At 35.9% G+C, this 16,531-nt stretch overlaps 1 protein-coding gene across 14 annotated transcripts in view; it reads left to right on the forward strand.

Annotated features, from left to right (window-relative positions):
* The window catches only part of nrcama (neuronal cell adhesion molecule a), a 47,737-nt gene that overhangs the window by 16,440 nt on the left and 14,766 nt on the right, over positions 1-16,531 (forward strand). For 9 of the 14 annotated variants that reach the window (XM_043236939.1, XM_043236941.1, XM_043236940.1 and 6 more), the window contains exons 2-9: positions 1,503-1,574; positions 12,084-12,296; positions 13,370-13,387; positions 13,795-13,900; positions 15,050-15,243; positions 15,360-15,482; positions 15,765-15,935; positions 16,249-16,308. In XM_043236939.1, the coding sequence (XP_043092874.1) occupies positions 12,200-12,296; positions 13,370-13,387; positions 13,795-13,900; positions 15,050-15,243; positions 15,360-15,482; positions 15,765-15,935; positions 16,249-16,308 (769 nt within the window). In that variant the 5' untranslated portion in view covers positions 1,503-1,574; positions 12,084-12,199. The remainder of the gene's footprint in view (positions 1-1,502; positions 1,575-12,083; positions 12,297-13,369; positions 13,388-13,794; positions 13,901-15,049; positions 15,244-15,359; positions 15,483-15,764; positions 15,936-16,248; positions 16,309-16,531) is intronic. The other 5 variants (XM_043236942.1, XM_043236930.1, XM_043236938.1 and 2 more) reach the window with 3 other exon arrangements.

Here is a 16,531-nt window from a genome sequence, read left to right on the forward strand (position 1 = left end):
ATAGTTAAGTAGAGAGATACCGTCATGTATGCTGATGTAAGTGATATAGGGTATATTTACTGATCAGTATACAAAAATAGAAATGGATGGAAAAGGAATAGATGGATGAATGGATGATCGGAGTGGAAGAAAAACTCATTTATGGATGGATGAATGCATGAAAAAATAGACCAACAGATAAATGAATGCAGAGATGGATGGATGTCAGATGAATGGATGGATAAATGGGTGATGAATGGATGAAAAAGAAATGAATGGATGGATAAATAACTGGATGAATATGTGAATAGATGGAAAAGCAATGGATAAATGAATGGTTGAAAAAGAAACCGATCAATAGATGAATGGATGGATGGAAAAATGATGCTGAATGAATGGGTGAATATATAAAGAAATTAATCTTAAAATCAGTAGATGAACAGATAAAGAAATATGTATGTAAGGATGAATGGATGGATAGATTAAAAAGGTCTGAATGGATGGATGGATGAAAATAAAAATAATTGGATACATAAAAAGAAATGTACTGATTAAGGGATACATGTATGGAATAATGAAAAAGAAATAGCTAGATGGATAAATAGAACAATAGATGCATGGATGATTGGATAAAAATAGAAATAGCTGACTGGATGGATGGTTAAATGGATGAATGGTTAAAAAAGAAACAGATGGATGAATAGATGAGAAAAAGAATTGAGTGGATAGATTTTTGACAATGGAGATTTTTCTGAAACATTGTAAGATCTGTCTCTCAGCATCACATATTTTATTCTCTCAGAACCCCCTTCATCTCTCTCCCTCTCTTTCTCTCTCACCCCATCGTGCCGGCATGCGGCCGTCTCCATGACAACACCTCAGGTCAGCTCTGAGAGGTGGGAGGTAGTTAGTGTGAATTTTTTTTGTTGTTGTTTTATTGCGTCTCTCTCTCTGTCTCTCAGTCTGCCTCTTTCTGGTCTCTGTGAGACAGCAGCTGTGTGTGACAGCTTCACTAGAGGCTGGAGGTTTCCTCAGTTTGCCTCAAATTTGAGAAAACAATGCAGTAAAGCGACGCGGCTCTGCCTCACAGCGTCTTTGTGGCCCGTCTCCCATCAAAAGATGCTGAGGGGGAGGCTGTGTCATTGGCCGTGTTTCTGTTAATGTGAAATGAATGCGTGTGTCTCGAGGGAAAACGGTAATATATGCGCGACCATGAACCAGCACGTGTGATGTAGGGGTGCCGTTGAAAGCAGGTCCCTCTGACACTCTTTCTGCTGATATACGGCATGGCTTTGTGTTTGCACAGAACCAATAATGTTTAGAAATCCCTGTGGGCTTTGTAATAACAAATGTTGAGTGTTTTTTTTTATTTTATTGGAATATACCCTCTTTTTGGTGCATCTGCGAACCCTTTTGTCTATTAGTTATAATGTCCTTCAGTGTTCCTTAGATTAGCATAAACTTCAGTCACTCGCTTTGTCGTATAAGAGCTCCTCTTTTAACAACGGCATTGTTTTTTACAGCTTCCACGCTATTCTGAGCTGCTGACGTCTGGTCGGAACCGGAGGATCCGCTCTTTCATACAGTCCAAACAGGTAAGATGCTTTTTGTTTGATTCCCACTGACGTTTTGATGTATTCATTGTGGTTCAGTGGCTGGTTTTGTCTCAGATAGCGAGAGAAACAGAGCAGAGGCATACAAAAAAAGATGAAAAAGAATGAGTGATGTGTTTTTATGATTTATGACTTGCATGTCCCTCTTCACTAAACCAAGATGATCTAAAAAGATGTTAGTGAAATTGAAAGAAATGATCATATTTTGGCAGCTGTGGACCCCTGAAGGCATTTTTACCTTTATGAAGCCGGCAGTAGGTGGTTATACATCACTGTGAATAAGTGAGTCACTGGGACTGAACCGAACTGTTTAAATGCATGATTCATTCAGAAACGAATCACTGTTGCGTTGCTCAAAATGCTAATGAAAATCTGTGGTTGTGTTTGTTGTCGAAATAGTGTAAAAAAAGGAAATATTGTGTCTAAAAGTCTCTTAATTCATTTCTTGTTCAATTAACTTGTAAAAATGCAAGAATTTTTAGAGGAACACACTTTAAATGCGCACTTGCACTAGTCCAGGCTTCACGTAATGTATGCATGCGCTATGTGGAGTTGTTTTGAGTGTGTTTTGCAAAATATTCAATGATGTCAAATCGCACATCGTCAAAACAACAATTACGATATTATCACAGGCGATATATATATCTCACACACCTCTAGCTGGCAGATTGTTGTCATGTTGAAAGGAAGTGTGTCTGGGTTGAAGTTTAGGTGAAACTTGTTAATATGCAGGGCCAAAAAAGTCTTACTTGATTGAGGACTTTATATCCAGTGTATAGTAGCTAAAAGTGTTGAATACAGTAAAACATGTAGTACAATCAAATGTACACATTGTAGGGGGGGAAACTATCATTCCAACAAAGTGTTCGATTTAGCCTCCGAGGGCACATGCTGGTTGTCAGCAGTGTTAGGCAACAAGTGAGACAATCGATGAATAAAACCTTATATAATCTATTCTGATTTAATTGAGGGAAAATATCTCTGGTTCTGTGGAAAAATACTAATAAAATGGAAATGAAAATTGAAGACATCTTCATCTTTAAGTGTAAAATGCAATCTTTTTAAGTTACATTTTAGTTACTTTTTTTGAGATTATGCACAATTCTTGATATTCCAACCAAGACTAATGTATTAAACACACACACACATTGATTTTTGAGGTTCACGGGGACTCTTCATAGGCTTAATGTGTTTTATACTGTAACCATATTTTTACACCAACCCTGCACCTAAACCTATCCCTTACAGGAACTTTTTTTCAGAAAACACCACTTAGTATGTTTTTTTAATTATGGGGACATGAGCGGTGTCCTCAAAAACCACCTTCAAATTATAATACCTCTGTCATACCCAAGTTTTTGTCCCTATAAACCACAAAAATCAGTAGTCATGTTAACACAATGATAAAAACTGCATTCTAATGATTTTGACTTGAAATGAATGGACTGAATGTGATTCTTCCTAATGATGATCCCTGCTGTGTTTAGACGTTACCCAGAGTGTCTGGCCCCGTTAGAGCAGAGACACAGACGGGGTGCTTCAGAGCTCAGCTGTGTTTAGGAGGAAAGAGCAGACAGAAATAGGCAGTGATCTCGTGAACTTGAGGCTGCTGCTGCTGCTGCAGCTGTGAAGTTGTTTTTGTGACGTATAATGTTTTTGCTTTTGGTTTGTTTGTGTGGACTGAGACACATTTTGACATATCTCCATGATGATTCTTCTTTATAAGCGTTTTTGGTTTATGGTTACTCACCCTCATGCGATTTAATATCTGAATGAGTTTCTTCAGTAGAATGTGCATGCCGCTTTTTTCAATTAAAGTGGATGGTGACCACCAGAATTTTAGTGGATGACTACCTCAAGTATCATAAAAGCGGTCAATGTGTCTATTGTGGTATATTCCAAGTTTTTTTGATTTTCATTTTGGTGATCTCTCCCTTTAATCTGTCTGTGATACAGATTTGAACTCTGGCTTCATGACTACAGTTACATGTATTTCTCTGAAATTCTGTTCTTGCTTCCACAAACAGATTAGATGGCATGACGTGTGTTACATCATCGCACATTTTGAACTGTGTAATGGTAGTGATATCAGCACATACTGTAAAAGCTCCTGTTCACCCACATACAGCATGTGGACAGATGACCACAGTTTATCTGAGCGCCGAACAGATGGAACAGAGAGAGCAGTGTGCCAACCCATCCTTTCCTCCGGTTTTAGCTAAAATAAACTGTGAGAAGAGATTTTATAGAACAAAGTGTAGAAATAGGAGAGTAAATGTGTTTAAAAATACATCAATTTAATTATTATAATAATGGTATATTCTAAACAAAAACTGAACTGACCCATATTTTAAAATTATCTTAATTTACAATAAAATGCATTTTTAAGAGCTAGTTCTCGATCCTTTCCAACATGATTTCAAAAAAATATTGTGAAAAGAGATATTAGAGAATGTATTTTATTTGTTTATTTATTTAAACAATACTTGCAGTATTTAAAAATAAAGTGTGACGTATTATAAAGAAAAACTAAATCAGTATTACTTTAATGACACATTTTTCACATTTTAAATAAATTATTTAATTGATATTCTTTCCCCCTATATTCTCTAAAATAAATTGTGAAAGATATTTCACAGAACAATGCATTAAAATAGAATAGTACATTTATTTTTTTATTTATTTATAATTGTATTGTATATAATAAATTATGATATATTATAAACAAAAATGAAAATTGGTACTACTTTGGCAACATATATAAAAAATTATTATAAAAAATGAAGTATGCTACATCTAAATAAAACAGAATTGTTACGTTTTATATTTTTAAGTGAGTTTTAAAAAATAGATATACTTAAAAATATAATACATAATAACCAGTTAGCCTATCTTTCCTTCTGTATTCTGAAATAGAACAGAAAATATCTAAAAAATGTTCCTATAGTCAAGCATTCCATTGAATAAAATGGTTATGCACAGGGCCATGAATTTCTTATTGCACAATTCATTTATAAAGTTTTGTATGAACAAAAACAGAATTCATACTATTTTGGTAACATATTGTTAAAGTATCTTAATATAAAAAACCTCTGTTTTAAATATGAACAATCATAGCAACAATAATTGACATTCAAAACCATGCTGGAACACTAGAAATACTTCTTGCGCTGCTGTGACTGCTGTCATTTTTCTAGAGTCATGATGTCTGGTCACTGATATACCTCTAACCCTCACTGTGTTTCTCCAGAATATAAATAAGCGTGGTTTACAGTGTTGTGGCCTCTCTTAGAGGAGATCTTTTATGAAACGCATGTCCCACCCCCTCAGCCTGTCATTGCTGATGGAAAGAGCGGATAGATTTTATACTCTGAGGCAGATTATGTAGCCCGATCAACAGATTGTGGGGCAGTTGAGAGCTCTTTACAACCAGTGTTGAATAAAACATAACGTCCCCCTGTTACAGTCACACATGTGGTCTGGGAAAAAAGCTGCAGGAATGAAGTCAGACTTATGACTCGCAGCCTTCAGAAACCATTGAGTCATTTCTGAACATTCCCGGCTGCTTTTTAAATAATTAATGCTTTGTAGTAGTTTCTGAGAGCTCAGTCTATTTTCGATTATATACATATTTTTTCCAACAATACAGTAGAAAATTGCACAATAACCTTTTGTACCTTTTTGTGTGTTCCAGTCGAGCTCTGTGTTGATAACAGTGATTGGTATTTACTGGAAGAGAGGCCTTGGTTATATTTTATGATGACTATATTTCCCATGAGCTTCTAAGTATATGAAAAGTTTTTTTCATTGAAGCAGTTAAGGGTCTGATAGATTGATAAAGTAGATGTTGTTTGTTACTGCATTTTGTAAATGCATTGCAAATCGTGTGTCAAAAGCTACAGTGTAATCTGGAGGTTTCTGCCATTTTATTATGACTTTATTATAAAAACACATGATTTTATTATTTTATTACTGTGGAACACATCACAAGTATGACACATCAAAATGTATGAGTTAACTGAATTGCAAAAATTCTGATTTAAAGAGAACTTTATTTAAAATATTCACCCCTTATTATGCCCGTTTTTAAAAAATTTAATAAAGTCTCTGGTGTCCCCAGAATGTTTCAGCTCAGAATATCCTACAGATCATTTATTATATCACTTTGAAAATGCAGAAACTGGCTGATTTTCGTGCCTGTTTCTTTAAATGCAAATGTGCTTTTGGTTTCCACCCCCTTTTCCAGAATAGAGCTGCAACATTACAGCTCGTACCTGCTAAAAACATCTGTTTTGGTTTTGATTGTCATGTTTATCGAGTTGAAATCATGCATTTTAAATCATATTAGTTTAAACTTATGATATACGGTTTTAGCATGCAAGTTTACGTTAAAAACACAGAAGTTACACGGGAGTCGGTTATGTCTGTGAAGGTAAACCGCTGGGAAAGAAACCATATGTTTATTTTAGAGCTGTGTGGCATCAACAATACCAATAAATCCATTGTTGTCTTGTCTCCTCTGATTATAGCATTTATATCAAAATCTGGCTTTTCCAGGTTTTTTCACATTTAAAAACTTTCATTGACGCAGCTAAGGGTCTGATAGACTGCTAGATGACTTAATTGAAAACTTATTTTATTTCCCTAAAATATTCATCTCTTAAAAACAAGTGTCCTCACTGTGATTTTAAAGCGTGCTATTTATGCCCAAAGTGAATAGTTCTGCTCTGAGTGGTTCGGGTCACACTGTATTTTCAGCTTAACTGAACTATAAACAGCATAAAGCAACAATACAGTTCGTGAGTTGCCAGACAGGAGCTTGCTGACAATCAGCAACTTCCAAAAGCTCAGGAGAGAAAGAACGCTCTCTCATTCTGCTGTCGCTGCAAGAACGAGTGACCCTTTAGCTGTAGATAACCTCACACCAGCGCAGTGCTAAATGAAGTTAGCTCATTTATTTAGATAGTAACGCTATGCTAACTCCAGCCAGTGTCTTTCCGAAACAATGCAAACTGCGGTTTAGCATTATCCTGCTTCCGAAAACGTCATTTGTTAGTTTTTGAGCACGACGGTGTAATGGCTAGTTCGACAAATACATTTAAGCATTTATGAGCTTGGTCGGCCTTCAGAAGACAAATTTGTGTTTGTTGGGTTAACATCTATAATGAAATCCATGCTGTGAAGCCAGCTCAGTTCGTTCAGACAGATAATATAATCAATTTTCTTTGACTCATTGATTCAACTTCATTTGTGCTCTTGCAAATGAGTCAAAGCAATGTTTTTCATAAACCTTTTGAGTAAACCTTACTTTATGAACCAAGATGCCAAACAAAACAATATATTGTAGCTTGTAAAAACTTCAAACTTCAACCTTATTATCTGTTTTTCCACAGTTTTATCTAATTCCCTCTTCAAGGGCTTCGGGCTTTGGTGTGAAAAGAGACATTTAATCATGTCCCCTTTCGTTTGGCCTGAAGGCATCCTCTGCTAAAGTAAAGAGCGGTTTGTTCTTTTCAGTCTTCAATGACAGCGGAGAGCTGTTGAGAGGGCTTCTCTCAGTAGTGTCCTCTCCTTGGATTTACATTAAAAAGATGGATGGGTTTGGCAGCGTTTTGTGTTTCTTATAATAGGCATGTGTGTGTAATAAGTGTGTTGCCCTGGACACGGAGTGATGGTTAAATTAGCAGGCAGGCTCGCTCTCTTGACTCAGGTCTTCTTCAGAGTGAAGGAGCTGTTGAGAAGAACTTGTACTATCAGAAGAAATAAGTTTCCCATGTACTCTTTCTGAGAGTACATTCTTCAGATGGCTGTGAACTACAAAAGAGAGCGTTTACAAATACAGTACTTCATCTTACCAATTAAACTGCTTTTAAAAGGGCAATATATTTTTTAATCAATCTTTTTTATGTTTTGTTTTTAAGTTTTATGCTGCAACCCAAACTATCAATTGAATAGATTTTGTATACAAGTAAACAAGAACTCAGTCGGCTCAATTTTTGCGTTTTGTTTGTGCTTGTGTGTTTCATATTGTGTTTATTTATTGTCTGTTTTCTTGTTTAAGATCCACTGGAGTGGAGTGTTTCGAGTGCTTACATTTAGTTACATATTATATAAATTACACAGTACATTACAGTGCATATGTACCAAAAGAGCTTACTGTATATAAGTAAACAACAATTATTAGTTTGATATAAACTGAATTGGTTGAAATTACTATAAAAGTGTGTGTTTACATTACATGTTACATATGACATACATTATATGTGACCCTGGTCCACAAAACTATGCATATATGCTATGCATACTACCAATCAAACAATAAGTTTTAATATATTTACAAAATATATTCTCTTTACCTAAAATAAAAATGCATAATTCTGACCCATACAATGTAGTTTTTGGCTATTGCTACAAACATACCCTATCGATTTAAGATTTTGAGGTCCAGGGTCACATATATTACATACGTTTACAGTGCACATGTACCAAAATTGTTTATTGTACTGTAAAAAAGAATTACTAATTTGATAAGCCGAAATGCTTATGCTTATTAATGCTTAATATCTTCTTGTTTAGTTAAGTTGTTTGCTTTTTGGTGGAATACACAACCTTTAAAATCTGAGCAGGTTTCAAAACACTAGGCAACATCACACACTACCAGACTTCCAAGCTGTATCAAACACAACAAACTTGTTGCTTGGAAATGTGTGGCAAATGAAAACAAAACTTAAATCGCCTTATAATTTTAAACTTGTTTGATATCCTCCAACTGGGTTGGCTTTATGGTGTTTAATTTTTGTAAATCGTAAATTTTTGAGTCTCGTTTTCATGATAATATCCATCCCTATTCAGAACAAACACTCAGAAAGACCCTCCTTGACACGATGGATTCTGTTGATGGTTCTCACACTTCTACGGCCTCGTATTCACGTGTGATAGATGAACGTTTTATTAAAGGGATACACTCTTACAGTATTCCAACTAAGTTTCAGTAGAAAAAGCAAACATTCGTAGCTATGGTATGGCAACAGACAGAAGCTTCGTTTAATAGGATAAACTCAGAAACGTAAAGGTTAGCTTGGCAGCAAGGACTTCTGATCTCTCTTCTGGTGAAAGAGAATAACCACTTGTCAACACAAACAACAAGTTAGCCAAGCCCGCAAAAGGCAGCAGTAGGATGTGGTCAAAACAAACCCATGTGAATGAACTCCTTTGATTGTACGGTATGGTCTCTGTTCACTTTTTACAGTAGAAGTCCATTCATATGTAAATGGTGTCGTTCATTTGCATACATTCGTCTCAATTTATGCAAGGATTATGCTGAGATGAATACTTAAATAGACTGGTTTTGGATAAGCCCGTGGCAGCATTTCTCTTACTGAAAGCGAATCTGCATAAGGACTGAAGGATAATAACTCAAGTTATGTGAATAAAGTCTCTAAATATAAAATATTTGCATGTACATTTAGAAATATATGGGAAATTGTTCATAAAAGGAGCATGTGACACACACCCCCTTTAGTGTGTTTATCTTTTTTGCCCATCCAGGGTGGCCTTCATCCTATAAAGAGGCCATTAGCCAAGTTCATCCATAAAAGGGGCCTCAGCAGCCCCGCTGTCCCAGATTGAGATCCATCATTTAGGCAGATGCCTGTGCCTTTGCTCCTTCTTCCAGCCAATCAGAGAATGAGCAGCAGCCTGTATCAGATTACCTTTGCTGACCAGCATCTCTCCTCCATCTCTGTTGATTCTGTCATGATACGAATGACTCAGCAGTAACCAAATTACAGTTTTCTTCAGTTCTCTGAGGCCAGGATGTTATTTAAAGCATCCTTCTGAGCTAATATAGAAGTCTAAAAGGGCCACAGCTAGAAGCTACAAACACATTTATATGATTGAAATGAATTAAATGATTAATTAAAGTCAAATGATTAATCACATCCAAAATAAGTTTTTGTTTACATAATATAGATATATTTATTATTTACATCTAAATACACACACAGTATATATTTAAAAATATTTACATGTATGTACATATATATATATATATATATTGCATTTTATTATATATATAAACATATGTATGTGAGCATAACACACACACACACACACACATATATATATATATATATATATATATATATATATATATATATATATATATATATATATATAATATGTGCATGTGTTTGTATTTATATAATACATATACACAGTATGGATGCATATATTTAAAGAAAAGCTTTATAATGGATGATTAATAAAAATAATAATAATACTTATTTTAAAATTTATTTAGTTTTTTATAAAAATTTTTTTTGCAAACTTATATTTTCAAACCATTTCCCTCTCCACTTCCTGTCCACACACACACTTTCATAATCAACAAAAGTGGCTTGAGGCCAAAGGAATGAAAATAACAAATCTCAGACCTATTATGAAAATTTATGTAAAAATGAAGAGACGTAATTGAATTTTTCATTAGTTTGTCTTAATTCAGCTATAATTTGGCCAGAATGTTAATAGCCTGAATTCGGGGACAACATCTGTTGGTTAATTCATTCAGTCATAAATCATTCATTATTGCCAGAGAAAATGTGTTGAACATGCAATTATTAGAATCGATGTTTGTGCTATGCAGATTTGTAATTCAGACAGACTATACATGACTGCACATCTCCACAGACATGAATCTAGACTTTGTCTTTGTTCCATCTCATACTCCTATTTTAAAAGGCACAGATGCCAGTGTCTACTAGATTTTCACAGATTCTTATGTTCGAGAATAGCTAAAGGTCAAGCTGATTGCATGGCAACAGAAAATGTGATTGGCAGTTTCCATTTAAGACACTGTCACTGTCACTCTCTCTATACTGCAATTGACCGGTTCAGGTTTTTCCAAAGGGCGCTTGAGCACATACTGTCACCATAGCAGCCATCAGACACGCTGTGCACATTGTCTGAAATACTGAAATGTGCTAAATCTACTTGTCTTCGGGTACTGAGGGAGTCTTGCCTTTTCTTTAGCCAGAAAATGTGTTAATAGGCCCTTACATTTTTTTACTCACTTCTTCATTATTTTGACCTGTAGTCATTGGACACTGGTTTCATTTTTATTACTTTTCTATCCACACTTTTTAGAAATTGTATTGTTTTTTTTTTATTGTTTTTAAGTTTTGTGTTGCTTTGGTTTCAGCTTTTTTGTTTTGTTTTATTCTGCTTTGCTTTATTTATTTTTATTTTTTAAATTAGTATTATTTCTTTACTTCCTTCTGTCGTTATTTAATTTTTAGTACTTTTCTATCCACACTTGTGAATTATTTGTGTTATTTTTTAAAATATGCCTTGCTTTGGGTTTTCTTTTTGTTTTGTTTTTGTTTTTGACTAATGTAAGCTTTAATTTTTGAAACCGTTTTCTGCTTTTAATCCATGTCCAAGCAACTGACCTCTACTGTAGAGTTATCGCTGCCTAAACTGTATCTAGGAAACGTGGTATAAGCGATACTCTTGTTACATGTGATATCCAGAAGAACCAGTCTCTATCCTAAATGTCTGAATCCTTCACCTTGAGATAAATCTTTAGCTTTACCATCTCATGCTTTCTTTCGCTTTAGCTGTATTATCCCGTCAAGGTTTCTGAGCTCATGAATTATGCAAAGCAGAGTCCATTTCCCTGACACAGCCTACTACACAGCAGAATCACTCAGATAGCACTCTCTGTACCTATGCTAGTTCACTTCTCTGACACATTATATTCCTACTTCCACACTAAAAAACTTTACACAGCCTGATTCTTCTCATATTCACACTTTACTTGGGTATACATACACTCATCCATCATAATAACAATGTGTTCTGCAGTGATGGTCATTCCTGTGTGAACACACATGGCAAGGTTGGGCAACACACCTTTCACATTATAGCCTATAAAAGGAGTTTCGATCAGTAGAAGTAATGCAAAAGTAGCACCTAAAATTTTATTTTATTTTATTTTATTTTATTTTATTTTATTTTATTTTATTTTATTTTTTATTTTATTTTATTTTATTTTATTTTATTTTAGAGCATTGCATTTTTTTTACACCACACAATGTTTCAACCCATCTGAAAAGATGTGCTTCATTAATTTCCATTCTGTGCATGCATAAAGCTGAACAATAAAACAAAAGGCTTTCTGGAGCAAGAAAGGCATGTGTTTTTTTTTTGTGGTTCTTAACCCACCTCTGAGGAACCAGACAGCAGGCTGTGTAATTTTGTGCTTCAGCCATGTGTATTGACATCCATATGTCAGTGCTGAGGGTGCTGCCATCACAGCGTTCCCGTCTCTTCCAGCTGAGCGCCCTCACATGTCTCTGTGTATGTTAGGATGATCTGAGGCCAGGCGAACTCTCCGTCTCCAGCACGGATTTTCTCATAAACATCTTGCCATCTGTTTGTGCTTACTAGTATAAAAGGTCATTGTTTTTTTTTATTTGTTTTCTCTTTCAGTCTTGCTGGCTAATCGTGGATGCCCCTGTGTGTTTGAATGGTCACATTGAGTGCGAATCACAAGGCCCAGTTGCTTTGACCTGGAGGGGAAGGATTTTCATGTAACGCACCCTGCCATGGACAGGAAGAGGAGTTGCACGCTCTGTGGAGGAGCTGTGATCATGCTGCTGCTGTTGGGTCACATGACCAGAGCATTAGAAGTGCCTCTAGACCGTGAGTATTGCACAGTGAAAGAAAATGAAATCTGATGTGATGCACTGAAATCTAATAAATCCCACTAATGTAGATATAATTTGACAGAAGTGCACAAAAAATCTAGTTTTCCACCTAAGCTGTTTTAAAATGAGAAGGTGATTCACATGTGATTCTGTCTGGGATTTACTAAGATTTTTGGACAAGATCAGAAATGAAATTAAAGATTCTCACAACAGATTCATTCAAACACAGTGGAAAAAGTACCAAAATATATAAAGCAGAGTGTCACTGTCCTTGCAGTGCGTTTCTCTTTTCTCAGCTGCTGCTGCTCTCTAGAGAAGTGTCTCACATTTGCATACTGACAGTGTGTTAAGTCAGCATTACTACTGTGTAAGCAGAATATACATAGACTTTTAAAGAGCATTGGTCACACCTTTCTATTTCCATCCCTCTCTTTCATACTGTATGAGAGAAAAATTTGGGGTCATTACGATTTTTCTTTTTTGAAGAAGTAAACACTGTTATTTGACGCAATGACGCATGATAATTGTTCAAAAGATTACAAATTTGTTGTTAAAATAAATGCAGTTTTTTTAAATTCCATATAATATTATGATTTCTTTCCACAAATAAATAATAATATAATGATTTCTGAAGGATCATGTGACACTAAAGACTGGTGTTATGATGTCTTGCAAAACATTAAAAAATCTTTTTGACTCCAAACAAAAATGTACTTATTGTACAGTCCAGAATTTTCGAATTTTTCAGGGGTCATCAAGTTTGGTCGTGGAGTGTCCTGCAGAGTTAGCTTTTAGCTGAGCCCTTTTCAAATGCATGAAGCACCGTTGTCAGGGTGCTAAAGCCAATGTATCATTGACAAACAATCAGCATCATCAGATCTACATCTTATAGGAGAATGAAATGGCATGAGAGTTGCATGATGGGAAATGAACGCCCAACACACCTCCGGAAGTTTCACTGAGGGAACGTGATTTTGTTTGATCTTCTCTTCTCTCTTTTTCTCTTACACTAATTTGAACTCTTTTACTCTCTGCTTATGTATTTCCTGATTCATTTGGACAAAAAAGCTAAAGTTCTGGAGGGATGTAAGTCTGGGCACTTTTGCTGTGAAATTTGTTGTGAACTAGGACTACTAATTTTTTTTTTTTTTTGTTGCTTTCTTCTGTTTGGAGTGTTTATGACTTGTTGGCATATTTTATCCTTTATTAAACATTAAATCACCCAACTATAAAAGCCTTATGATCTGTCATGCCAACAAGAACGTCCATGACAGTTTGTGTGCATGCTGCATGCTCTTTGGTTGTTTGTCTCTCTGGGTTTGGTTACATGGATAAACTAAAGCTAGGCACTTTTATATTTTTAGATATTTTCTTGCAGAATCAGTTTCTGCAAAGGTGGTGCATCTGTGCTGGTTTGTGCCAAGGTGTGTGTGTGTGTGTGTGTGTGTGGGGAAATAAAGATGCTTGTCTTCACGCTGGTTTCTGTGCTTCAGTGCCTCAGCCTCCCACAATAACTCATCAGTCCCCTAAGGATTACATCATCGACCCTCGGGAGAACATCATTATCCACTGTGAGGCGAAAGGAAAGCCTCATCCCAGGTGGGTGTCACTTTGAATCACCATGGTTACCTGCAGATTCCGCTGCTGTGGACGGATGCTTGGTGCTTAACACCTACCAAAGTCTTTCTGAAAATTTGCTGAAAATTTACTCACCCTCTGTTTATCCATGAGGTATATGAGTTTGCTTCTTCATTGCAACAGGTTTGTAGTTTAACGTTACATCACTTGCTCACCAATGCATCCTCTTCAGTGAATGGGTGCCGTCAGACTGAGAAGCCAAACAGATGATAAAAGCATTACAATAATCCACATCACTCGAGTCCATCAAAAAATGTCTTGAAATTAAAAAGTAATTTCAGCTGAATCGGGAGAGAAATATGCACAGATTAAGCACCGTTTACAAGCGAAAACAGTCCAAAACAGCTATAAACAATATGTTGGTGGATTTTCATGTGAGAGGACAACAGGGGATGCATTATGGGGGCATATTTTGGACGGTAGGAAAGGTTTGAAATTAAAATGCATTTATTTCTTGCAAATATGCAACTTGCCACTTTACAAGACATTAATTCAACAACTGAAGTCATGTGAATTACTTATGGATTACTGTGTTTTTTTTTGTACGATTTAATGTAAAAATTTGTGTAATGATTTGAATAATGCAAAATGCCTTCAAATCTGAAGTTAGAGACTCATTTACATCTTGGATGCCCCGAGAGTCAGTAAATTTCAGCAAATTTACATTTTTGGGTCATAAAAGCATCCTAAAATTATAGCAAAGTGGCTTGTGCACAATGATGCAAGTCTTCTGAAATCATACAACAGCATTATGTGAAGAACAGACTAATTTTACTTGTTTATGCATTAATTCTGGACTGTTTCTCACACAACATTATCATAAGACTTTAGGTGACTAGGTGATGCTTTTTTTGTCATTTTTTTAATGTAAATCAACAGCTTCTTGTATGGAAAAGAGCAGCTTGAATATTCTGCCAAATATCTCCTTTCACATTTCTCATTAAAACGATCTGAGAGACTTACTAGGGTGGGTAGACATTCAAAAAGTTAAGGAATTAGCTTTATCGAAAAGTGATGGATGTTGTTAGAAATGAAAAAAAACAAAACCAAAACGATTTTTACTGCGCACGCATGTTGCCATACTTGATTTTATATTTCCTTTCTATCTAGCTTTTCGTGGACACGTAATGGAACTCATTTCGATGTGGAAAAGGATTCCAAAGTTATCATGAAGCCCAACTCCGGCACTCTGGTCATTGACATCAGTGGAGAGAAGGCAGAGGCGTACGAGGGAGTTTACCAGTGCATCGCTCGCAACGATCACGGCTCTGCCATGACCAATAACATTGTCATCCGTCAGTCAAGTAAGACAGACACATTTAATCACAACAAATTGCCACAGGAATGTTTTAATATTTTTGCATTCACCTCCTGTCAGTTGTTTTTTTTTTTTAAACCGAGGGTCCAATTCTATTCATAGGGTCCCCCTTGTGGTCAAAGGAGAAAATTGAACCAATCACGGTGCAGAGGGGAATGTCTTTAGTGCTGCAGTGCAGACCCCCAGCTGGCCTGCCTCCTCCAATCATCTTCTGGATGGATAACAGTAAGATCACATATATCCACGTAGATTTGTGACCGTAACACACCACACATGTCAGTCTTGCACATTCTAGTGTAAGAACCCATTGAATGTCTGATTTGATTATATTTTCATATGCTTTACATGGCAACCCAAGTATGTAAAATCCCTGCTGTTTTGCAGGTTTAGCTCATTGTTATTTTATGGTCCTTCCTTTATTGGCAAAGAGTGTTCACAGTGAACTTATATGCTTCCATCTGCTCTATTAAAGGCCTAAATCAACTAAAAAACCCTGTTTTGTCTCAGATTTTCAGAGACTTCCCCAAAATAGTCGTGTATCCCAGGCTTTAAACGGAGACCTGTATTTCTCCAATGTGCTCATGGAAGACACCAGGAATGACTACATCTGCTACGCCCGCTTCCCACACACTCAGACTATCCAACAGAAACAGCCCATCACCGTCAACGTGCTGGACAGTAAGTGTTTTTAGTCTGCTGCTACAAATAGTCACCAATTTATGTTCCGAACAAGCATCTGTGTAAATATTTTTTTGTATTCTTATTAATGTATTCTTTTTCCAAAAAAAAAAAGTTACGAATACATTGATTTGGTACAGTAATTTATACAAATAATTGTATTGAATTAACACTTTGACAGCCTAGTGAGTTTTAAAGTGACAGCGTCAAATTGTCCCTTTTATTTTTAAATGCCTCTTCAGTTTTTTCCTGCTCTGTCCAGACCCGTAAATGTCAAAGCATTGCATGCTCATTATTTTCTGTTGTATTCCAGTTGAAGCTATGAATGACACTGTGTTGGCAGCTTTTTTGAATGGCTCAGATTTTTGGGGTGGTGAGTGCTAGCAGAACTTCTCCAAGTGAACCCAGCTTTCATTCCTCCCATCACTTGTGTTTCTGCCTAACCAGGAATAGCTCATTACCTAATATATCACCTATAACCACAAATTTAACCCACTTCTCTAGAATCCCAACCCTGACCTCAAACTACTTCATCTTTATGAAGGTCTCACGCTTACTGCACTTGGTATTAATATCCATTTAATTGCGTATTTTTA

Source organism: Puntigrus tetrazona, chromosome 4, assembly GCF_018831695.1.
Source record: "Puntigrus tetrazona isolate hp1 chromosome 4, ASM1883169v1, whole genome shotgun sequence".
NCBI lineage: Eukaryota > Metazoa > Chordata > Actinopteri > Cypriniformes > Cyprinidae > Puntigrus > Puntigrus tetrazona.